At 26.8% G+C, this 26,872-nt stretch overlaps 1 protein-coding gene and 1 long non-coding RNA gene across 3 annotated transcripts in view; one reads left to right on the top strand and one right to left on the bottom strand.

The window, feature by feature from the left end:
• The first annotated feature begins 399 nt into the window (after positions 1-399).
• On the top strand, positions 400-26,352 carry LOC107445916 (uncharacterized). Its single transcript, XR_001584323.4, has 3 exons — positions 400-5,028; positions 13,180-13,297; positions 17,267-26,352. It is a non-coding gene; the product is annotated as an uncharacterized LOC107445916 (long non-coding RNA).
• LOC107445944 (ninjurin-1) overlaps positions 26,195-26,872 on the bottom strand; it is a 15,029-nt gene continuing 14,351 nt past the window's right edge. For both annotated transcript variants that reach the window (XM_016060461.4, XM_087154799.1), the window contains exon 3: positions 26,195-26,739. In XM_016060461.4, coding sequence (XP_015915947.1) covers positions 26,476-26,739 — 264 coding nt within the window. In that variant the 3' untranslated portion in view covers positions 26,195-26,475. The remainder of the gene's footprint in view (positions 26,740-26,872) is intronic.

Here is a 26,872-nt window from a genome sequence, read left to right as displayed (position 1 = left end):
TTATTACTGTCGAAAGTAACACTTTGGTTGGTTAAAGTTAGCAGCACTGCTATAATATCTGACATGTGAACCCATGCTACATCTTTGTAGTTACATTTAAAAGTTTTTATTCTACCAGACGGTGTTAAAAAAAACAATGCACGCATTGTGTGTTTCTTTCTCAATTTCAGTTATTTGGGCAACAAAATTAACTACCCTATTTTTTCCTTGAACTTGTACGCTTGCAAAACTACCTATTGTTTATAGTATCTTTGACATTATCTGATTTTCTATAAAGAAATTTTGTGAAAAAAAATTCAATGAGTACGTGGAATTTAAAAAAAAAAATTTTTTGGCTTATCTATTTTGATATAGAATTAAAAATAATTATTTTAATATATAATTTAAATATTTATTTATTTTTTGATGAATGTCTACATTTATAAACACAATCTGTTACATTTATTTTGTCATTTTAAAAATCAAGAAAAAAAAAAGAAGAAATCACAATTTTAAATTAAAATTATAGTTTACTAATTGAAACTTTGTTTTAATAGTCATAGTACAGGGGTCTATCCAAGCCAAATTTACTACCGTTTAACTGTACTTTCACAAATTCAACTTTAGGAGAAACGGTAGAATAATTTGACAAATTACTTTTTTCTTAACATTTTATTTTTGTGTCTTGTAGGAAACGATAAATCCATATTTTTACCATATTAGTGTTGATTTTTTTAATATGATTTTTAATTTTCACGAATTATGTCTACATTTTCACAAAATAGGTACCTCTCAGTAAAACCTAGACTGACCCCTGAAGTATTCTTTAAATTTTCTATTTCATCTAGTCTTTAAATTTCAATTATGCATTTATTTCTGAATGGTTGCTATGCATTCAAAGCTATGTATTATAATAAAAAATTATATTAGTAGGTTAGAGCTTCTAAAATATTGTTATAGTATAGTTTTAATATTAATTTAATTTTGATTAAACATTTACAAAATTTTTTTAATTATAAATGAAAGTTCTAGCAGTGTATTTGAATAAAAATCTGATTTAAATCAAAAAAATCTGACTTTTTTTATTTTTTTAAAAAAAATCACGAACCGTGCTTTTAGCTAAATCCAACCCCCATCAACTGCACCTTTTCCACGACTTGTGGCAAAAAAATCCCAATTGATTTTAATGAATAAAAAAGTAATGTCACAAAGTGTATACTTCTGTTTGAATTAGGATGATGGCCCATCACTAAGAATATAAATTTCTTTCAATTAAGTTAGGGGTGCACAACCTGCGGCCCGCGGACCAAATGCGGCCCTTCGACTACTGAAGTGCGGCCCGCGAGAGCTTCTAAACACAATAAAAAAAAAAATTTTAAAAATGGCAATTTTTAATCGCACTTTTAAGTCATCACGTCTTGACACAATCAATTTTAACAGATTCTTTAGTAAATGTATGTTTAACGCGCTTTCTTGAAGCCGAATTTATCGTAAATATAAATGATTTGTTTTAAACAGTTATTTCCGCTTTTCTACGTGATTTTGAAAATTCCTAATTTTTATTACGACGCGAGTTTCAGATCGCAAATTTAAATAATTACTTTTTGTGCACTTTATTTGTAACGATTTCATCTTAAATCTAAGTGATTTTTTGCAATTCTTTCTTTTTTTTCAAAAATTTTTCTCGGTAGTTATTGCTATGCGTTCCCACGTATTATAAAAAATTCCAATTATTCTGTTACGACATGCAAATTTTAAATCATGCATTTGACGCGCTTTATTCGTGCTGAGTTCAGCATAAATATATTTTTTCCTAATTATTTCTATACTTTTCCTCGTGATTTTGACGATCCCGTTATTTAACTATGATGTTATTACGACACGTGATTGTTAATCACGCAATTAAATAATCACTTTTTGATACGGTATTACGGTACAGTTTTATCGTAAATCCTAGTTATTTTTCCTTCGTTTTTATTTCCGCAACGAATATGATTTGGTCGAATGTGGTAATGAATTGTGATTTGATCGAAAACCAAATATTCGGCAAAAAAAAGATGAGGAAAAAAATCTATTGAACACCGTACACTTGGAGCCAAATAGCAAAATCTTTTAGCAGTATAGCAACACTGAAACTAAAATTTCAATGCTCAGAATAATATTTCCTGGAAAAACGTATTCATAAATTAACTCTAAAAAATAAGGCCAATCAAGAACGTTTTTGAAAATGTCGAAAAGTGAAACAGAGAACATAAAAATCAATCTTAATTTTTGAAAATTTTTTTTAAAGCTGAACATCTTAGTTTTTCAGTTACCAGAAAAAGCCAAGAAAAAAGAATTAAGACAACAGAAATGCTATTAAAAATTACTGCGTTATAATGAAAACGTCTAAAAAAAGTTTGTTTTTTTTTTATTTACAGAAAATAAAAAGATAGAAAAAATGTTCTTAATTTTTTAAGTGAAAATCTTATGCCGAAAATATCAATTTAAATTTTTCTCATTGCCATAATTTTAGGAGAAAAAAAATTGCTATAAAATAAATTTTATTTGTAACTTTATTTTTTTAAAAAAATGCTGAGTCATAATAAAAATGCCTAAAAAAAGAAAAACAGAAAAAACAAATTTTTCTTAGTTCCTGAAACAAAACTTGAATACTGAAAATCACACTTTTCTATGTTACTGGTTATTTATATTACAGTACAGGGAAAGAGTGATAATAAATTAATAGTATGAGACGTTCTGTTAAAATGCAAGGTTATAATAAAAACTGCAAAAAATGAATCCTTCTCAATTCTCAAAATATCGAAAAAATGACAAAATTGACTTGTCTGATTACAGTTTAAAAAAAAAAGTAATATCTATAAAAATTCTAAAATAAAAAAAACTTAGAAAAATACATTTCTAAAAAATATTCTGCCAAATATTTGACTGATCCTTGACCAAGGACTGATCATTCAACCAACTGAATTTTTCACAGAAAGGCCAAATACTCGTTACATCCCTCCCTAATTTAAATGCAATGTTATTGCAACTTGAGAAATTCATAAAATGGCGGAGAACGTGAATTCTTAAACTGCTCACTGTTTGTAATTTAGATTTTAATTTTTTGTTGCTTAAGTGATCTTTTTCGATAAAAAAAAAGGAAAATGTTTAAGATATAAAAAATCTAATAATTAATAAAATAAAATAATAAAGTACATTACAAAGTAAGCATTGAATTTTATTTTGAACTATCACAGTTTTGTTTTTATTTTAGGCTTTTGTTTAAAACCTATAAATTTTCTTCAATTAAAATATTTAATTTGAATTTATATTACTTAATTACGACTAAACTTTTTCCTACTTTCATTCTGTGGGCATTGCACTTTTTTTTAATTTATTAGAATTTAATTCTAAAATGAGTTTTCATATTGCATGATATGATAAGAAAAAAATATTTCTTTTCTTCAATGTTTATTTATTTTGATAAATCTATTGTTCATATGATAAAAATAGCAAATTTTTTTTTGTAAAAAAAAAGTATAAGTTTTTTTATTTTTGAATGAATTCTAATAATGGAACACTACTAAGTTATTGATATTACTAAGTTTATTGATAAAAAAAATGGAACGCTAATGTTTAAATAAACATTATTACATTTGTCATTAACATGTCTAAATACATGTGCGGCCCTTCGTTAGCCAACCTGCGGTGCAAGTGGCCCTTCACTCAAAAAGGTTGTGCACCCCTAAATTAAGTCACCATTTAAGTTTATCAATTTCATTGAAAGTGTGGATTGCATATTTGTCAGTCACTGGCTATGACATAACTTACAATTTATTTTATTTACCAAACAATCTAGTTACAGAAGCCAGGCAATAACAGCGTATAACTGCCTGTGAGTCTAATAGGCTGACAGTACCTCATTTTGAGTGAGGAAGGCAAAGTTCTCAGTAATGTTCTCTTGTAAAACACACTTAATGGGATTCCACCTAAGCTGCTCAGCTTAAAATACTCAGATTGTGTTGATTTTTCATAGTAGTGTAATATAAATTATTCTAATTGGAACTAAAGCACATCAGACAGTGTAATTTACATCAGACAGACAGTGAAAATATTGAGCACATTCTTTGCTACTGTTATTTTTGTTCCACTGATGCCGTTTTACAGGCTCTTATAACTAGTTTAAGAATTGTAATAACAAACTGCTTAAGACGAAAATTATTCTTACATTTTTCACAAAATAAATTGCCACGATTGGCTATATTTAATAATTTTATGTAATCATTAAGCAAACAACTGTGTGATTTTAATAGTAAATTCACATTTTCATGAATAACACATTCAGACATTTGGTTTTTGTTTTATCTATGCATAAAATATGGTTGATAAGCTTCCATCAAGGTGCGCAGCAGATACTTTTTTTCGCTTTGTGTCTTTCTGTCCATTTTCTCTGACAATCATGCACTAAGCTCTACCAAAAGTCTGGTAAGAAAGATAATCAGATGAGTAGAAATATATTTTTAATAACTTATTTATCTTTAAAATATAAATTTTTGGGCTGAATAAATTAAAATCCTGAATGCCCTCTAGTTATGATGAATTTTACTGTAATCATGCATAATTCCTAAAAATAACTCCCGAACCCATATATTACAACAAATTTCCTCTAAAATGAAATCAAATACAAGTGTATTGCTTAAACTTTATGAAACCCAATGTTGGTTTCAGTTGGCATGGAATTAAACAAGTTCTAATTAAAAATTTTAACAAAGAAATTTTCAATTAAATGTTGACATTAAAATTATATGCATCTTGAAGGGAGTTTATTAAATTTTTATGAAGTAATTTTAATAATCTTGAAGTTATCTTGACTATTCTGAGAATCAAAAGTTAGTAAGAACAATCTATCTTCAATTCAGAGAAAAGTTAAGTATTCATTTTTAAAATAACATTTTCTTTTTTTTTCTTTTAGTTGAAGTTTTTGATGAATACAAGTACCTAGAGTGCATTTCTGATGAATCTTTATGTACCTAGTTATATTTATTTTTGGCTAAAGGAACTTAGAAGGTATATTTAATTTTTCTTCAGAATTTGATATGATAATTGTTACTATGTTATACTGTTAAATACATTTTTCCATTATAGTATAATTTTCGTAAGTAATGTATTGAATTGTATGTGTTTTAACAGTAATTATTCCCCTTTAATATTATGCGATTTTAATGATATACCATTAATACCTGCTTTAATAATAAACCATTTTTATTCAAAAATTGTTTACAATTTTTTTTCATTTCTAAACGCTGTTAAATGACAAACATTATTACTTTGAAAATTAATGTTTTTTTTTTAAAAATGTGTTCATATATTTTAAAACTGTTTCATTTTATTAACTTTAAATATTATTATAAATATCATAAATATGAAATAAAATCAGAATTCAATGTTTATTCTATTATGATAAGGCATTTACACACAGACCTTTTTTAAAATAATTCACACTTATATATTACTAACCATAAATCTAAACAATTTTTTTAGATTATAAAATTTTTATATGTTATTAAAATTTTATAAGTATTTAATTAAAATGCATAATTTTCTTCCCAATTCAAATCAAAACATCATTAAATAAGGACTGTCATCATAAGCATGCCCAGACTTTTTTTTTATGAAGTTGAGGCATTAAAAATATCTTCCCCTATGCCTTATGTGCCCTCACTACAATGTTTGATACACTTAAAAATCGACTTTGCATTGCTAATAGCAAAATATAATAAAAAGTGGTTGTAAGGAACATGGCTAATTAAGAGAAGTCCTCTTATAAGTTTCCAAGTCATCATCAAAATGCTAATGTTAGAAATACAAAAATTTTACGCTTATCACAAGATAAAAATTACTACCCTACCACTATTACAATGATGTTTCTTGAAGAAAACACATTTTCCTTCTGTGCAAGTGAGCAATATTATGAGATAAGCAAAATGGAATCATTTTGAATTATTTCCAATATCAATTAGGCAAAGAGAAAAGCAAACATTTTGCCTTAATGCTTTATAAAGCAAACATGTTGGATGATCATCGGCCTAGTTATCTTCCTACTTACCAAAGTTAAATTCTGGTACTTTTAAGAATCCTGTTGTACACTTTAAAAAAATGTGCCTTTTGCTAACCACATATTACCTCTGTGATTCTTTTACTAACGTAAATCAAAATAGTTATTCAAAACAGAAGGTAAAGAGGTAGATGTGCCTATTTTACCTGTTAGTCTCTATTAATTTGTGCTATTTTAACATTACATGTATGCATTCGCTTATAACGACAAGTTCACTATAAAGACAATATAATCTGTTATTATGAATTGTAATTATGGACCTTACTGTACTCAAACAAGTACTTTATCTCCTTGAACAATTATTAAAAAAATTCTGAATAACAAAGACGTAAATGATTACAATGCAAAACTTAACACAATCTTCTTCAAGACTGCCAAAGATTGCATTGCTGGTAACTTTAATGACATTTTTGGATAACATTTATGAGCAGCGTTTCCAGCATCTTCCATGTGCAAAGATTATAAAAGTTCAGTGAAGAAGATTAGAAAAAAATATTTCAAGGTATTCCATGTTAATTTATATATTTCAAGGTATGCAATATATAAATTAACATGGAATACCTTTTATATGGTATTACCTTTAGAGAAAATATAATCTTTATCATCTTTAAAGAGATAACTTTTATAGGGCAAAAAATAAACAAGTGAAAACAAATGACATAGATAAAATTTTTATCACTAAAAACAGTGGAAGATTATATTATGTCTCATTATATTGAAGAAAAAAAATCATGAAGAAAAACTCACTACATTTTTTAATTTACTTTTAAGCATTTGGGTTGCTTCACTGAAATTTAAGACTGAATTCTAAGTTTAATTCATTTTCTAATTATTCCTTAAAGTATCAATGATTGTATTGCAATTAGTTTCTTTCAAAGAAGCTTTTAAGTAAACTGATACAAGGCAAGATTAAGAGGGAGGCTCCTGGAGCTGTAACCCCAAATCCCTATATTTTTAGAGAGCTCAAAAGTTTTTGAAGGTAAAATTGATTTTTGTTATTTTTCTAAAAAAATATTTATATTTCAAGCGTATGATGGTCTTACAATTCTCCTTCAGAATCATTAAAAATTTTATGTATTTTTCAATTTAAAATTCAATAAATAAATAAACACATTACATCTCTACTGCTCTCTCAACTATGTATTTTTTTTTTTTTTCTATTTTCTACTGTTGCTTTAGGTCACAAGTTCTTGGTTTTTTTAACTTAACATAATTAAATCGTACGTTCATTTTAAATACTTCATCAGTAATTTTTAGCGTCTACCACAGCCCAATTGTTTTCTTGCCAGATATCAACTCTGAGTTTGAAGATTAGACTCAGTTTACAACAAGTATTTTTTTAAAGTTATTTTTTGTTCAATTCAATTTTCTTTTCAACAGATAGAATATAGTAATTTTTATAAATTAAAAACCTACAAATATCTGATGTGCACATTGGTGAATTACACTTTCATTAATATTAAAAAGAAATCTTAATAAAAGGAGCAACTAATTTTAAATTTATTTACTACTTTAAAATAGCTTTTTTAATCTTTTTTCTACATTGTTTTTTTTAGTTTATCATAAAATCTTTTTATATTAGCCTTTTGCTTACAGCTGGTACAATTATAACCAGAATGACTGGCATGCAAGTGCTGTAAGCAAAATGTTATTGTAGGTAAATACTAGAAGTCCTTTATAATGAGTGCATATAGATCAAAGTAAATCACTCATTAAACTTAAATTGGCTAAAATTAACAAAAATAAAACTATAATACGCAAAAATACACTTAAAAATTGTTTCATTTTTGTTTTCTATTTACACTAAAGGGAAAAACCTTAATTTGTAATTTATCTTTGGGCTTTTGTTCTGCAATTGACCAGCTTTGATCTACAATTTTCAAGATGTGTGTTGATAACTTTAATGCCACTACAAAAATATATAATAGATTGGACATATGATTCATGGAAGAGCAGGAACATAACAGGCAGACTCATATGCAATATTCGATAAAATTTATTCATTATTTTGCTTAACAACAGCTTCTAATAGTTATGATATAAAATCAAAGTAATATAATATAATTTGTTTTGCTGGTTTGGAAATTTCCGCCAATCTTGATGTGTTGTTGATTTTGATCTCTGTGTTCTTATCTGAGCATACTGGATCCATAACCTACTAAAATGAGTATTAAAAAAAAAGACTCAAAACTAAAAATTATTTTGTTTATTGTTAGAAACAAAATAGTTACAGGAAAATGACAGATAAGCATATAGTATCACAAAACATGAGATTCTGCTGGGGTTGCCATACAATTACTTTGATTTTATGTAATCACAATTATTTTTAAATTTGTGTAATATGTTTATTCATGAATTCATATTACATGCATGCAAACCTTAGTATTCTTATCATTTCTTTTTATAAGAAGCACCATTGTTTCTCTACTGCTTCCTATTATTTTGTACCTCAATAATTTCTCTATCTCTTTTTCTTTTCTTTATACATGGATGCCAACTCAGAAATAGCAGCACTCCACCATGTTTAAAGTGGTGACAAAATAGCAATTAAAATAAAATTAAATTGTTTAATAGTGCCAGTACTTAGTAAACTTCACTGCCTTGTTTGCATGTCTTGTACATTTGTGTTAACTGATTATTATAGTGGTGATCATAATCTTTCTAAATCAAATTTATTAAATCAAAAGTAATCATAAAATTTACTACCACATAAGATATTAAAAACAATTCTCCCATTTAAACATGAGAAGTTGGCTTTGATGTTTATGTCAAAAATAGGGACAGAAAAAATTATGAAGTTTTGCATAGTTTTCTTAAATTGTAGTTTTTTCAGAACTATTTTAGTTTCTGCTAACTATTTAGACGTATTTCACATACCATATGTAGTTTAATTGTTGAATTTTATAAATAAATTTATTACATCTTCTTATTATTATAATAAATTATTTCAATAGATCTATAGTTTGAACCATTATGATCTGCTACGTCAAATGTTAGGTTTTTGACTTTTTGTCTTCTGGAAATAATTTACAATTTAAAACAACCAAGATTTATCTGAGATAAAACACCCAAGAATATAGGCCTAAATTAGATTAGAAGATGAAGCATTTCACTATGTATGCCAAACTGTTGCAGAAGTTGTGCAAAGATTTCATATACTAAATGCTTATGTACTTAACATATTGTTGACCAGTGACGAGTTAATTTGACTTTAAATGCCCAAACATTATTGACCAATTAGGAGTTAACTCATCATTGCACTTGGATTATCTATTTCAATTTATAAAATCCAAGGTGATATAGAATATTGCAAAAGTTTTGCACACTGTGTCCAAAATTTAATTTCATTTCCTGCAGTATAAATAAAATGTATTGGAGTTTATTTAAAATGTTTTACCAACTAATATCATAGTTTCATGATATGACATAGTTTCTGTGTAAAATTACCAATTAACAAAGTGTTAAGGCAGATGATACAAATATCTATTTATGAATAAAGTTAGTAAATTGTGAAAAACCATGAAAACAATTATTAAATACACACTAAAGGAATATATACAACCTTACTTTTAATGTACTATTACGGATTTCAGTAACTTTGTTTCAAAAATGTACCATATCGAAAAAACCCGAACTAAACACATCTCTTATATTTTAAAATTATAAAAGAATCAACTTATTTAATAGCTAAAGATAATTAAAATAAATTTTAAAAATACATTAAATAAAATTAAAAGACCTTACTTTGTACATTATTGTATATATTAAACTATTGCAAATTATTGCTTTCTTGATTTAAAAAACCTTATTATATATAAACCAAATGACTGAATACTTAAAAGCAATCGAAACAAGTTTAAAAAATAAACAAAATATTTCATTTTACTCAAAATTGCATCACATAAGATACATCTCTGATGCTAAAATTTGTTGCATAAGAACTATCTCTGCATTTAAATGGGACATTTTCTCTCAATTGAAGTAAATTGAAATACTTTTTCTAATTGCTGCATTTATTTTATTTATAAGTTCTTAACATATTTATACTTGCAAAAGAACTTGTTGGCAGAAAATGAATCTGGATATTCAAATACTTCTTTATACCATCTGCATCTAGTTAAATACTAGCATTAGTTTTTTAATCATTAACGAGTAATTAATCCATATGAAACTAGTAACAAATTATAAATGCTGGATGTTAAACCAAAACGTGTATTGGTGTGACACTCTTGTTAAGATTTTTTTCTGCTACAGTATACTTACTTATACACAAAAGAAATTACAGAAATAGTGTAGAAAACCCAGGAAATGAAATTATCAAATCATATGGCTGTGCCAGAATTGCTATACCAGTCACACTGACTGCAAGCTTCGTAGTTAGACCAAAGAAAACTTAGGACATTTTTTGGACCAGTGGCAATTAACCGGAGCTTATATAAAAAAGACAAATGATAAACTAAAAAAAATTATAATTTGCTCCACTAAAGTGCATTTAAGAAATCACCAGTATCAATTAGTTAATATTCCTTCATATTAATATTTGAATAAAATTTGTAATTGTACCCAAGATTTCCTTAATCAAAATTTTTTCTTTAATGAAGGGTTTCACTACTCTTGTGTTGAAAACACAGTAAGTATGCCACTTAGCATTTTTATACAAAAGTAATTTAGTGCATAATTCCTCAATTCAACACCTAAAAATTCTGTGATTTGATGAATTTTTTATTGGAATCGACCATTTTTTAAATCAGGTGAAAAAGATGAAACTGTAAAACTCCATCCTCCAAAAGTTATTATTCAATTTGCTGATAATAATAAAAACCCTTATGACCCATGAGTTCATCACCATAAAAATGTAATAATGTAAAATAGTTAGGTTTTCTTTTTCATATAATGACTGAATTCCTCCTCCCCCCCCCCAAAAAAAAAGTTCAAAATAAGGAATCCTATGGATGAGGCTATTTGTCTGAAAAACTATTGATTCTAAAAATTATGGAAACTATTGATTCTTCATATCAATAGTTTTAAGATTTGTATTTGTAGAAAATAGAATGTTCCATAGACACATTAAAATGCCGGGACAAAATGCTAAAAATCAAGAAAAAAAAGGACGAAATATTTTTTATCAGGAAAATTAAGACTACTAAAGGTAAGAGCTTTTTATGAAAACTAAATCTACTATTACAGATGTGGATAATTTCTGTCTTTAAAAATGTTAACGCCTTTTCTATAAGTAATGTATTTCATGTATATATTAAATTCATAATAGAATGTTTATGAAATCATGGACGAAAAGAGTATGTTTATCATCTGTAATTCGTTAAAATATGTGCCTTTGAAGATGTGCTATGAAGAAGATTGCCAATTAGTGTTCTTTTTAGTGGAAATATAAAAAAAAAAGAAATATTTTGATTCAGATTTAGAATGTGAAATATAAAACAGATTGCAATCTTTAAAAAGAATGAGTGATTTGGGGAGGGTCAAGTTTTATTAATAATACCCTGAATAAAAACATATTATCCATGGACATTATTTGTTCAGTTTGTGTTGTTTATTATAGATTATATATGGATACAGATTTTTATGATTTATGAATACAGATTTTTGTTTTTACTCTTATAATAATTTTTACGACTATCAATGCAACATTTTACAATTCTGATTTTGATGAGTGAATTTAATTAAATTTGATGATAATATTTGGGTGATTTAAAATAGAATAAGATATGTACATCACAAATATTAATTATTTTTATTTTGATCTCATGATTTCTGATCTAATAATAATAATTTTTATTTAATAATAATATTGGTGTTTAAATGGAAAAAAAAGTATTTATGTATTTTGATCATAAGTTATTAAATTTGTTTTTCTCATCTATGATAGTTCAATTGATATTATTTTATATGTAGAGAGAGGGAGAGCTTATTCATGTTATTTATCATATTTGTTTATTTTTACAATTTGAAAATATTTTTAAAATTTATTACAATTATTGAAAAAAAAATTTCTTAGGAAATTTTTCTTTTGATTCAGTAAATTAATTATTATAATTAACATAAAAAATATTTAAAGGAATTATTATTTATTTTGTTGTTTTATATGTTACGGCTTATATAATTTATTTATTGTTGGGCAAAATTTAAATTCTGTTTTAAATATTGTTTTTTTTTCAATGCCCACCAGTGTTAACATCCATCAATTCAGGCATATACAGGGCAATTTTGTTGGCCTCTCTTTCAGAGGCACCATATTAGGTGGGTCAATGTTGCTCCCACAGTGAGGACAGATAGTACAGAGAAGGAAAGAACATCCATGCCTTGCCCGGGGTTCGAACCCAGAACCTTTCTGATGCAAGGACAGTTCCCTGCCCCCTACAGAGGCCGGTCAGTGTTTTAAATATTGTGCAAGGTATCCATGCACCTGGAAAGTCATAAATTTCGGTATTGAGCAAAATTTGTCATGAAATGTCCTAATTTTAAATATTTTTTTAAAAAACCATGAAAAATCATGGATTTAGGTTGCTAAAAAATTTTATTTTTAGAATGGGATTCCTCTGCCCCCCCCCCATATCATGGCGTTCCGAATATCTCAATTTGTAACAAAATCCCCACTCAGAGTCATATTTTATTAAAATATAAAATGTTTTTACCATGTTCTTTAAAAATTATGGTGTTCTTTCAAAGAATGAAAGAAATAATATCATTTCTAGAGTGAAGTATGTTTTAAACTTCTGTGGTTTCAGAATTATTATTATTTTTAATTTGTTATTTTTATTTTATCAATTTAAAATTCTAGCTTAAGCAAGCTAGTTATTGCAAATTTTGTTTTAATTTTGAAATGATAATAGAAAAATCAGGAGCATTTCATTCCTTTCTGTTGAACATGAAAATGATCTTTAGAATATAATCCTGCAGAAAAAAATAATTTTTTGCTCAGCTATAATTTTTTCAGCTATTTTATTGCTTCAACTCTTTCTTTACTCTGTTTTTTAAATCAATAAATATGAAGATGCAGAGTAAAACAGTTTTGGTTATACCTGTCATTTCAATGAATGTTATTAGTGTAACGCTTTTTAAATTTATTATTCTGTTTTTGTCAGAGAAAATTGTAACTTCGATAAGTCATGAAAAGTTCTGGGAATTAGTCATGGAAAGTCATGAATTTCAAAATCTAAAATGTAGCAGATATCCTGATTGTGCCTGGAGTTTAAAAAAAAAGTAAGCAAATAAAATATTTGAATTTTTTTAAATGTAAGACATGTAATTTATTTTTAATGTTTGAAATTATACATTCAACATGGGTAAGGATTTAACCCGCTAAGAAATTTTCCACTACCTAATATGAAAGCATCAAGTAATGTAAAAATTGATACAAATGAGATATAAAATGAATTAAATACTGGTTTTCAAAATTTTAATCATGACAAACCAGAAGAAAAACTAGACATTTTAATGTTTGAGCCGGATATTAAGGTTAATTTTTACATTACTTGATGCTAATATGAAAGCATCAAGTAATGTAAAAATTGATACAAATGAGATATAAAATGAATTAAATACTGGTTTTCAAAATTTTAATCATGACAAACCAGAAGAAAAACTAGACATTTTAATGTTTGAGCCGGATATTAAGGTTCAGTTCACAGCCTGACTCAGATTCTAAATTAAATGAAGAGTGGAAACTCTAAAAATTTTCAAAAATTCATAAAGGGTTCAGCTTTGAAATTACTTATTAATAACTGTTTAAATTATAATTCTTTTCAGAAAATAGCCAAAAAATTTCACAAACATTTTTTTCACTTCCTTTTGGCTTTAATGATTTTCAAAATTTTAAATTTTCTGGCCAAGCCAAAGACCTAAACTCATATTTTACCGAAGAGGTGGAGTTAGGGCGAAAAATAAATTAGAATAATCAATTTATAATTGAGGGTTTGTCTATGGGATTACCCCCACAAATAAAGTCACTTTTGGCTCTAAAAGAACCCAAAACCTCATTGATTGGCTAACAATTGTTTCAAAAATAATTCCTGGTGTCCCCACTGTCTTACCCCAAAATGAAAATAAACAGAAAGTGCCAGAATCAAAATTTAGTGGTTATAGACAACAAAATCAACAATCTGAAAGCTGGTCAATGAGACCACAAATTTATAATAATTCGTGACAAAATCAAAAATTTTCCTGGCTAAGTAAAAGGTTCATCCAACTAGGCCAAATTAGATTTAAATTTCTTAAAGAAGGTGACAAATTGAATAAAAATATACAAATCATTTTGCCCAGGCTTCCCTTTTGTTACCTCCTAAGCCATATAAATATTGTGTGATAAGCTAAGAATTAGTAATACTTGTAATGCTTATCTTTGAGGAAATAATTATGTAAACAAAACAGTTTTCTTTACTGCTGAGAATCAATTCCAGCGTATAGATAAGCAAGAAAGTGACCAACCACAAAATTGACAGTTAATAGTATCCTAATACATTCAAAATAAAAATGAAAACATTGAAAATAACAAATGCCTGATTTTGACTAATAAAAATATCTTTTTAAGTGGCAATACATGTAGTAATTTAAATATAATCCCAACTAAAATGTTTGAAAAGTTAATTGTCCAAAAAGAAAGAAAAAACTTTGTAAATGTAAAACAAACAAAAGGAATATTCTTAAGAATGATTTTGATAATGAGGCAGTACATTGTCAGAGTCATGTTTACAGAATAATGCAAATCCAAGATAGTGAAGAGAGAAAAAATCCCGACTTCAGGAAATTCCCAAAACTTTTTCAAATATTTTATATTGACATATTAAATATGAAAAGTAAATTATAAATAAAGTGAAATTTTTAAAAGAAGGTTGGCTGAAGGGAGGCAGTCGAATAATATTGATTTAGATATCTCCTAATTTTGTTAAATTGTTCTGGATATAGGGTTAACTAATGTAAACAAGGATCATACATAATTATTAAAAAATCTTCTGATGTTAATTATAAAATAAATAAAAAGAATATCCATGATAAAGAAAATACAGTAATAGTTCATGCATCAAAATTGTAAAGGCACCCACCTAACAAACTAAAATTATCTCATGAGTGACAAGTAAGTGTACTAATTCAAATACTAATGTAATTTAATTGTTGAAGTGATTTGAAATTTAATTTTTAATGTATATTTTGTATTAAATTTAATACTTCAATGGGTTTTTCATTGTTAAATATAAAATTAAATTTTAAAAAAATAACAATAAAAAATACCGAAGATGACCTGACAAAACATGGTTTGGATGAACATGTTGTCCCCTTTTTCTGGAAAATCTAACCTCCTTCAAGTTTTCTTTGCATTTAGCGTTTACCCATATCTGACAAAAAGATATGGGACAATGGTTGATTCTTTTTTTTCTGATTATGGTCAACACCATAAAAAGATAAAATGTTTATAATATGTATCTTATATATGTAACCGGAATCTTCCAGTGCAACAATGCTGAGATTTGGGACTATATTCCTCCTTTTGGAGATTACAGCCTCTTATCCTGTAAAATGCCCCTTATACTGAAGTCTTAAATTTCAGAATAATGACTAAACAGAGTAAACAATGCTGAAGTGTTTAACTTCAGATTAAATTTTTTTTTCCAAATAAGTCAACTGTTTTCTTACATTTCATGTTTTTGCATTTTTGAAGTGTTAATAATTTTTTTTTATTTTGATCGAAAGGTTTATTTGAATTGTATTATATTGAGGAACAATATTTTTTAGTGAAATACTTTATTGTGAACTTTTTTAACTTTGAAACTTACTTTGAACTGAAAAACTGTTGAGTCATAAAAATTGTTAAAAATTAAGATCAAACTCTCCAATTTATTAGTAGACGCGCTACTACAAAAACTATTTTGTACAACATTTTAATTGTGTTAAAATATTTAACACGTTTATAAAAGTATATTTTTTGTAATTTATATTACTTTTATATATTGATTTTTTATTCAATTTGTAAATTTTATTCTTTTCATGTTAATTGTGCTTCTAACATAGAGAAAAATTGCAAATAAATAATGTTTTTTCTTTCGATGGTAATTAAAATTTTTCAGGGAAGAGGGATATAATATAAAAAGCTTCAACTAGTTTTATGTTATTTCTTTATCTAAATCTTCTTAATTTATTCAAAATTAAACGCCTTCTCACACTTTATTATTCACATCCGCCATTTTGGTTCTATATTTAAATCTTAAGTATGCATGAATTAACTTTTTAAATTTTCCCTTAAACCGAACCGTGAGAACCATATTATTCCCTGGACCTATTTTATAGACCCATTGTTATTATTAATGTTTCCCTTTTTGCATGTGACTTCAGAGGTCATGTGGATTATTTTGCAAGATTTTCCCTAATTTTTATTAAGGAGCACTTCGATTTTTTGTCACTGGATCGTTCTCTGATAATAAGGGATTCATTATTATCAGAGATTGATCTAACGATAGAGAAATAAGGTTTTATTTACTTTTTTTTAATCTTGTGCCTGTCTCCCCAGCTTGTCCGACTGTCATCATAATAATTTAGCTTAATATTCTCTTCTAATGTTGTATAAATTGGTTTAAGCTGATTTAAAATAATGCTAATTCATACTTGTTTATTAATCATTTTAAGTTTTTTTTATTTTTTTTAAACAAAACACTATTATTATATCTACTAATATATATTTAATATCACTTACTAATTCTAATGTGGTATTAAAAAAAACAAAATTTTAATATTTAAAATATATATATATATATACAAGAATACATTAAAATTAAAACTTTATGCTATTATCTCATTTAAGGATAACATTATACTCAACTAATATTTATTGTCATTGTATACAAAGAAAAAAAAGAGACATTGACTTGATAAATAAATTTATTCTTTTTGATATTTATTAATACGAGTAAGTTAATTTCTCGACCTTATCTTAATTTTCTGATGGATAAAGGTTTCAATTATGTCAGTTATGCTTTTTTTTATTGTAAATGATTTTAACTGAGATTAATTAAAATCAATATTTAAATTGTATTTTTTAAAATTCCATTTAGAAATAAAATTAAACTACCTACTAATTTATTTTTAATTATTATTTGTAGTATTAAAATAAATTTATTAGGATTTAAATGGCTGTTTGTTATTACATAGACTGAAAAATATTTTTTTTTTCCTTTTCATTAGTATGAAGACTGTTCTTTTCAAGATTCGGAGATCTTAATAAAGATGTTGAATTACCTTTATACTTCATCAAGGTCGCCACTCAACTGGAAACCTGGAATTATCAGGGAATTTTTTTTATACTGGAAAAACCAGGAAAATTCAGACAAAAACCTGGAAAAATCAGGGATTTTTAAGGAAGAACTTGAATTTCTTTCTTTTATTTTTCTTAATTTAACTAATTTAAATTATTTATTAATTTTCTTAGTTAACATTATTTTACCATCTGTTATACCCACTTTTAGAGGAAAATTTATTGCCAAGCAGTTGAAATACCATCACCTTAGCAATACTTCACTTGCATCAAAATTTGGTCCATTATAACCTTGTTAAACTAGAATCCCACTTGAAACTCACCCCTAATTACTAAATGAATAGAGAATCCTTCCACCTCTTTGGGAGTCGATTGGACTATGCAGTTTAGGGAGGACAAAGATTCTGGAGGATGTGAAAGAAAGGGTTAGGATATTTGCTTCTATTTATAAAAGTATGTTTTTTTTTTCTTCCAGTAGGTAGACTGAATCCATTTATCGTTCTACTTATTGTTTGACAAAATTATTCAAAATATTTCAGTATTTTTAACTTTTATAAGATTCTCCAAAAGTTAGTTGGTCATAATTTAGCAACAATAGATTTTTATTGCACCCTTTTTCTGAAAGCTTATGTGCTCTCATCCAATGAAATCCATGAAATATTTTTTCTCAGCTAAGCCAACCAATCGCACATTTTTTTATAATCTCTAACAGAAATGTTTGTCAACAAATCGTAACAATTATTGCAGTAATGCTAATTTTCTTGATTTAATTTTAAACTTTTATAACGTATTCTAATTTTAAAAAAAAGTTCTTTTCAAAACCAACTATATATTAACATTTAATTTTACTGTTTCGTTGGTAAATATTTAACTTTTGATTCAAAATTAGATTTGTGCAATAATCACAATGTCGAGAGTTGGTAAATGTTGCTTGCAATCCAAAGATGATATTTCAGAAACTGTTTCTCTTTTTACCCTTACAAGCAGGCAAAAACTAAGGAATGTTTGGGAAACATGCTAAATCATGAATAAACATAAAATATTAAAAAAAAATCTTATTCACATGAGTTTATTAGAAAGAAGTAAAAAGAAACTTTTTTTTTGTTCTGCACTATAGAGGTACGGGTTTCCAATTGCAAAAACAATTTAAAACAATATATTCTACAAGCTAAACATATATTTTATTTTATTATTATTGATATATTTATTTTATAACCGTCAAACAGCTGTCCCAATTTTTGAATTTACGACTACTAATGTTTAACAGCCTTGTAGTTTTGAATCCAATCCAAAAGATAAAAAAACTCTTAAATCAAGTATTAGGCGAAATTTTCCTCTGTGGAAGACTTTTCGGATGAACTAACCAGCATTTGCGTCAAATGGAGAGAAAAATGATGAAAACCTAACACAGTAGCCTGGTGGCATGATTTGTCTGTCACTGAAGATATTTTACATCAACAATGTGAGCCGTGTGTGGAATTGGTTTTAATCAGCCATCACTGGGATTCAAACCCAGGTTACCTCATACCCATGAGGTGACCAGGCTGGCACTCTATTCCCTGAGTCAAAGATGATAAATAGCATTTTAAATAAAATACTTTATAATATAAAAATTTTTCTTGTATCGATCCTATGCTTTATGAGGAAAAAATAACACATTGACCTGGAAATTTTAAGATTTTTACCTGGAAAATATCAGAAAAATTTGAAACCTGATTTGAGTGGCAACCCTGATCCTCTGACCTTCTGAATCTAATTTCATTGAGAGAAAGAAACATGTCCTCTTATAACTCATATTGTAGTGCTATAGTGACTGCAAACTTATGTGTTAATCATCACCATTGTGTTGTTAATCATCATCATCAGTATGTCCACCCACGTGGAATTATCAGGGAATTTTTTTATATGGGAAAAAAACTGAAAAATCAGGGAATTATAAAGAAAAGCTGGAATTTTTTTCTTAATTTAAATTATTTTACCATCCGTTGTGCCCCCTTTTTTTAGATGAAAATTTATCGCCACATATTTGAAGTAACATCAACTTAGCAATACTTTGCTTGCTTTGAAATTTGCTTCATTATTACCCTGTGAAACTAGAATGCTACATGAAACTCTCCCATTGTTGCTAAATGAATGGAGAAACCTTTGACCTCTTTGGAAGCTATGTAGTTTAGGAAAGGCAAAGATTGTGATAAAGGTGGAAGAAGGGGATAGGGCATTTGCTTCTGTTTATAAAAGTAGGTGCTTTTTTTCTTCTAGTTCGTGGGCTGAATCTATTCAGTTTCAAGTTTGTTCCGATGCTGTGGGGGCATTTTTTGACAGATTAAAAATTATTTAATAACGTTATAAAATTCTCCAAAAATAAGTTGATTATAATGATATAGATTTTTTATTCACTTTTTTTTAGAAAACTTTTGTACTCCCATCCAATGAAATCGGTAAATAATTTTTTTCAGCAAAGCCAACCAATCACTCATTGTCTTACGATTGCTGACAATGTTTGATGCAAATCATTAGAATTGATGCTAATTTTTAAATTTCATTTTACCCTTTTATAACACATTTTATTTTTTTAAAAAAAAAATTTTACGACACAACTATATGTTAACATTTAATTTTACTGTTTTGTTTATAAATATCTGATTATTGATTCAAAATTTGAATCGTGTAGTAATGACTATGTCGAAAGTCTGTAAATGTTGCTTACATTCCAGAGGTGATAACTGTTTCTCCTTTTATTCTGAATGAGCTGGCAAAAACTAAGGAATGTATGGGAAACATGTTAAATTATGTATAAACATAGAATTTATAAAACTTTATTCATTTATGTTTATTAGGAAGAAGGGAAACAAAAACTTTGTTTTTTTGTTCTACACTGTACAGGTACAAATTTCTAGTTAGGCAATTCCACAGTAATGTCAACCAGATAACCAGACATTTAAACTTGTTATTTTAAAGCGACCAAAGTATCATTTTCAAGGTAAAAAATTGAAGATTTAGAAATAAAGACTTTTAACTTATAAATATCAGTTTTCAATTAGCTATAGGCTGTTAAATGAAAGACTATATCATTTAAAATTTTTAACCACAACCACTACTAGTGAATCTCTAACAAGCGCAGTTTTTCTCAAAAATTCACACTAAAATTAGAAAATGGACTAAATAATAATTAAAGAAAATTGTAACAAGACTGGTTATCTTGCGCAGATGTGTAGAAACATTTCACATTTTGATTTACAGAACAATTCTCAATACAGCTTTGATATTTTACATCCGACACCAAAATACATAATTAATTGTACTGTGCCACTAGGATTTAACATAATCCAATTACTTTTTCTGTATAAAGCAAGATTCTAACTCTTATTTCTATAGTCTATTTTGACTTTTAAAATAATGTTTTTATAGTGAATTTATAATTAATTATTTTTGGGTCCAGCTCCACTACTTTTTATTCAATTGCATTTGTTTTTATTTATTTTCATCAACATATAAAATGAAGTGAAATATTACCAGGAACCATATAAATATTCTTTTAGATTAATTTACATTAATGTATTTCACCTCAATAACCTAATGAAATCTGCTTAAGTATGCTGTACTTAAAGTTATTTATGTTAAAACATAAAATTGATCAATGACGTTTTTTATAGTTTTAAATTTATTTTAGTTATTTGAGGTAAGCAACTCAATTTTAATTCTTTTGGCAACAATTTAATTTCATTTAGCACATTTTAAATCAAATAATTTTACTTAGAACTTCAAAAGTGTATTTAGATAAAAAAAAAATTGTGTATATATATATTTGAGAAACGCAACTCAGGCCTATATTCAGAAACCGTTCTTGAGTTTAAGCGCATGCTTATACTTAGGTTAGCACAAATGCTTGCTAAAGGGCTGTCATATGCATTCAGATGTTAAGTACCAAATCTTGCTGATACAAACTAAGGTGTAGTTAGGGCTTATGGCACTAAGAAAAACTCAGTCCCCCCCCCCTGAGATAAACAATATTTAAATGATATGTCAGATGTAAAGGAACTATTTGGGACTGTTATAAATTTAGATTGTGTAGAACTAAATTCATTAAATTGATTGTACATTGTATCGTCATTGTACAAACATTCATTCGATTTGGTTTAAAATTGAACAGTTTCTGTTACGCTTAAATGTTTATTGTTTTTGAGAGATACCTATTTATTATTTATCCAATTTGTAAAAAATAATTTAAGAATTAATAAACCTACATGCTAAGCAAACTTCAACAATAATTCACTTTCTATTCAATTTTTAGGTAAATAGGATAAAAGTTGTTAGCAGTTATTTGACCTGTAATTGGCAAATTTTAACTTGATAGGGAAGATAAAAATGAGAGATAAAAATTTATTTTGAAATTCATTTTAAATTATTTCTTATAAATTTAAGGTATCTCTAATGTTAACAATTAACAATAAACAGAACAATTAACTAATCTAAACTAAAACACCATGTGGTTAGATAGGAATTCTTTAAATGTTGTACTTTAAAATAGGAAAAAGAATAAAAATTTGAAAAATTTTATCTAGTTTTTTTCTTTTGAATATGCTACAAGAAATTTTGCATTTGCAATAATAAATAATAATGCTAAAATAATAATGCTAATTCAAAACAAATAACATTATTTAAACATTTGATTTTAGACATTGGTTTAAAGAAAATAGGATTTATGAATTATTTAAAGAGAGCTGATAATTAAATACTCCATAAAATGGCTCTATATTGAAATGTATATAAATATAAAAATTTGTTGATTATAATTGCCTGGAATTTTTTTCTTTTGCTTTAATGAAAATATATTAAACAGTAGTTATCCAAGGTTTTTTGGGTCACTCTCTATTTGCCATTTGGGTACACTTTGTGCGAAAACTACTTAAAGTAACTCATTAAAAAGATTTTTCAATAAAGACAATATATTGTACAAACTAAACATATTTTCTCCACATCTATCTAAATTTTTAAAAATTAATGTTGTACCTTAACATTATAAATTAAAAACAAAATCTTGCTAAGTTAAAATAAATCTAATTTAATTATTTTTTCTACATGATTTATTAAAAAAAAAGCATATATTATTACACAATTCATGATATTAACCCTTCTCTTGTATCCATCCTACACTATATGAGAAAAAAAAAACATGCTGACATGGAATTTATGAGATCTTTGCTTGGAAAAATCAAGGAAATTTAAAACCTGATTTAAGTGGCCACCCTGATTATCTACTATTTTGATTTTGTGCATGCAGCCCAGCATATTTTTATTTTGATAAATCTTGTTCTTGTTTAAGAATATTACAAAATTCATGAATTAAAACTTGTTGTAGATAGCTTTTGGTCCAATATCAGTGTTGTGTGCTTAGATAACTTTTGGCTTTACAATCTATTTTTTCAGAGGTTTCTTATATAAATTAAGATAAAAAGTGTCATTTCTTATTGTTTTTTCTCCATAAAGAAGTTGAAATCAAATTTTTCTAATTAAAGCTAGGTTAATTACATAGAAAAATGTTACTGACCTGCTTTTAATATGTATAAATGAGATGTAAAGAAAATACCATTTTAATAAAAATACAGTACAGAACCCGTTATCCGGAAATCAGAAAACCGGAACGAAATTCGATAAATTTTTCCGCCATTTTTTAAAACAAAAATTTTTCATAAGATTTTAGGATTTTTCCTTCTTTTTTGAAAGATGTTTACCTTACCATCATTTTGGAAATAATCATTAGTGTATTACTCCATTGTGTTTTCTTCTTTTTAAGATTATTTCCACAAAAAAAAAAAAATTTAGTTTGGTTTAACTATTAAAAAAACGGCTTTTTGTAGCGATTCAGAAAACCGGAAAAATCAGTTATCCGGGATAGCTATGGTCCCGATCGTCCCGATAATCGGTTCCCTACTGTATAATTATATAGTTATGATCCTTAGGATAAAAATATAGTGGTAGAAATAATTATGTCAGTTTGTCTTAAAAACAAAGTTCATGTGTATAACAATTTTAATAAAATTAAGTTCCAGTAGTTTTTCTTTTTATTTTCAAACTTATGCAACCCTAGCTTTTCTAACTGTTAACAATTCAAAAAACTAAATATCTTTACTAATGATATTTGTTTACAAATTAATTTTATATATTAATTATTTTTATATATCAAATTGTTACATAGGCTAATAATAATTTGTTTAGAAAATTCATTACTTTGTAATTACTTATAAGTAATGAAACTCTAAAAAAATTTATAATTTTAGTTAAAACATTTAATTATCACTTTTGTGAATATTTTCAAAGACATTTGTAACATCAGATATACTTAATACTGATACCCAAATGATGTATATCAATAATTCTACGTGTATGTCGGGTATTTATTTGATGCTACAATTATTACTTTTAGTAATTTTACATGTATTTATCTAATATATATTGAATACTTTATGGACATGTTCACTATTGTACAAATATGTTAATATTTTTCTGATTTATATTGAATATTTATCAAATATGCAAGGTATGAATTCAAATTAATGGATGGGGACAGAACTGTTTGAGTTATTACTCTTTAAAAAAATGATATTATTCCTTCAAAATAAATTTTGTCATACACTAGATTATTTCAAAAAACAGTGATCCATTATATTGTACCATTCTTTTGACAGATTAGTATTTCTTAGCCTCAAAATATAAGGGGTAGCTGCAGTCTGGGAAATATGGTCTCTATAGTTTGGTCTGAAGAAAAATGACTTTTAGTAAATATTTATTATTATTTTATTAAATAACAGTAAAAAAATTTGAATTGTTAGGTACACATTTTATTACATCATTATAAAGAATCTAATTTTACTTGACAAAATACAAAATTTGAGTGAAATTAGTTGAATACTTTCTAAGAAATTAAATTTTTAAACTTACAACTTTCACAGGAACTATTTAACCGATTTCACTCAAATTTTGTATTTTATCATTAAAAGTTGCATTCCTTAAGAAGTAAAAAATTGTACTTTACCTTTCAATTCTAAATTTCATCTTCTTCGTCAGCACTACAGCCTAGTGCAGGCCAACGCTTTCTTAATTAGCTGCCTCCAGACTTTGAGCTAGATTTTTCTACCTGTTTATTCCCAACAATTTTAAGTCCTCAACACTGTCCAACCATCTTGTAGCTGGTCTCCCTCCTCTTCTAGTTCTTTCAATTTTCGAAAAAGTAAGTTTTTTTAACCAGGTTCAAATCTTCACACCGAAAAACGTGCCCCAGCCATCTGATCCTGTAGGCCTTAATAACCCTCAAAATATTAGGTAATCCATATTTATTGTATAACTCATGATTATATAAACTTCTCGAGATATTATTTTTCTTAACTGCTCCATAAATTGACCAAAGGATCTTTCTTTCATAAATGAGTAGCCTATTTTCCTCTGTTTTATTAATTGCCCAGGTCTCACTACCATATAGAATAATTAGTCTGATTAAGATTAAATTTTATCTACTATTATTAAATAAAATAATTCCATTCAAAAATTGACTTTTAGTAAATATTTATTATCTTTAAATGAAAAAATTTTCAATTGGCTTAAACAGCTCTTGACATATCACGAAATACCCTTTTGGCGTTTAAAAAGCCAAATATATACACAATAAAAATTTATGTTTATTCAGAGAAAGTAGGTTTTTGTGTCCAATTTTGTAACTTAAAATATCATCAACCTTGATTTACTAGCATATTTGAAGTAAGGCCCTCGAGTCATTATGATTAAGTCCTGGAACTGGAAGATCAGATCATTAAATCAAAATTTATTCACTGTGGTCTTTTTTTTTTTTTTTTGCAAAATATTTGATATACGTTAAATATTGTGCTCATGACATTGGTAGAATATCATTTGAAAATATCCTATATCTTATGACATGTGTATGAATATTTTTTATTATTAAAAGAATATATTTTTAGATTCCCAATGTAGTTTCACTCCTTAAAAGAATGCTATAAAAGATTATACATTAAATCTTTCATTATAGCAGCCCGCTCCACTGAATGCTGCAAAATGTGTTCATTGCATCTTAAGATTAATATTATATTTTTCTTTAATACCTAACAAATACTTCACTTCTAAGTATAACACATAGAATAAACTTGTAACATATTAATAAGCGCATTCAAAATGTACTTTTAGTGGTATTTATCTAATATATGTCAATGAAATATTAGTTGCAGATAGAGCCTGTTATCAAATGGTATAACTCTGATGCGGGCAAAATACACACTTCACACACGGGGCATTGCCTGAATGCCTGTTAAATACACCAATCAAAACAAAAGGGTTAAGAATTTTTATAAAACTTAATAAAAGCTACTCATTTTCACTCCTATGAACAGTGATCCCCTTGAAGAGAAAACTTCTGATCCCAGACAGAGCTTCGGTCCTCTCCCCCTTAATTTGGTCTTGCCTTTTTATAATGTTCTCCACCCTAATTAATAGCAGATAGTTTTTATAGTTAAGTGTAAAGAAGAGGTTAAATTTCATGCGACTGTGTGGGGACAGTGTGTATGTGCTCCTTCAATAATTAGAAATTTCTTCAAGTCCACACTAATACGAACAAATAAATGCATGAATCATCAACTTAAATTTACCTAAAATAAAAAACCTAAGAAAAAAATATTTTTGCAGATATTTAGCTGATGGAAGACTTTTTTAATTTGAAATTTTTAAAATTATTGTAACTATGTATTTTAATTTAGTCCCTTCAGAAATTGGACAACTGAGATGTTCATGTTAATTTCATCTGGTAGTCTAAAAGTTAGTCGATTGAATAATCTCACACTAAATTTTACAATACATCAGAAAAAAAAATCACAGTTTTTATTGTTCATTATCAAAAATAATAATAATTTTGAAGAGTTAGAAAAACAGACTTATTTTACAAATGATAAAATCCTTGACATAACAGAGTGAAAGTATTTCAACAACACTAATAAATTAATTTTTTTTTAAAAAATAACACTAATATTAGTCAGAAAAGATCCCATAAAAATTTTGAAGGTAAAATCTGCCAACTTTCAACAACATTTTCAAAGTTCATTGTTAAGCTCAGAACAGTTAAGTCCTTAATACCATTATTTTATTGGTTTAATGTTCCAGTTGCTTTCAGCTCTCTGTCTTGATATGAATGATCATTCATAATTTTGTTAGGATCAGCCCACTGTTGCCGGATTGTTACATAATCCGGCTCATCATCTCCAAATGCAGTGATGAGTACATTCACAACAGTAATTAAGAAGATAATGATGACAATTATGTTGTTTGTTATGTTAGCAATGTTTTGTTCCTTTCGTTTGTTAATGTTCCACCGTCCAACTACCACCAAAAGAATTCCAACTAAAACCTGTAAAGAGGTAACTATTACTAATTGAAAATTTTTAAACCGGGTATCTCTGTAATCACTTTTTCGTATATTTTTAAAATCCTAGTCAAAACAAAAAAATGTACACATTTTAATTACAATTTTTACACAAAAA

The sequence above is a fragment of the Parasteatoda tepidariorum genome, chromosome 11, assembly GCF_982258835.1.
Source record: "Parasteatoda tepidariorum strain Cologne lab strain chromosome 11, Ptep-v5.0, whole genome shotgun sequence".
In the NCBI taxonomy this organism is placed as follows: Eukaryota; Metazoa; Arthropoda; class Arachnida; order Araneae; family Theridiidae; genus Parasteatoda; species Parasteatoda tepidariorum.
This window is presented reverse-complemented; position numbering and strand designations above follow the sequence as displayed.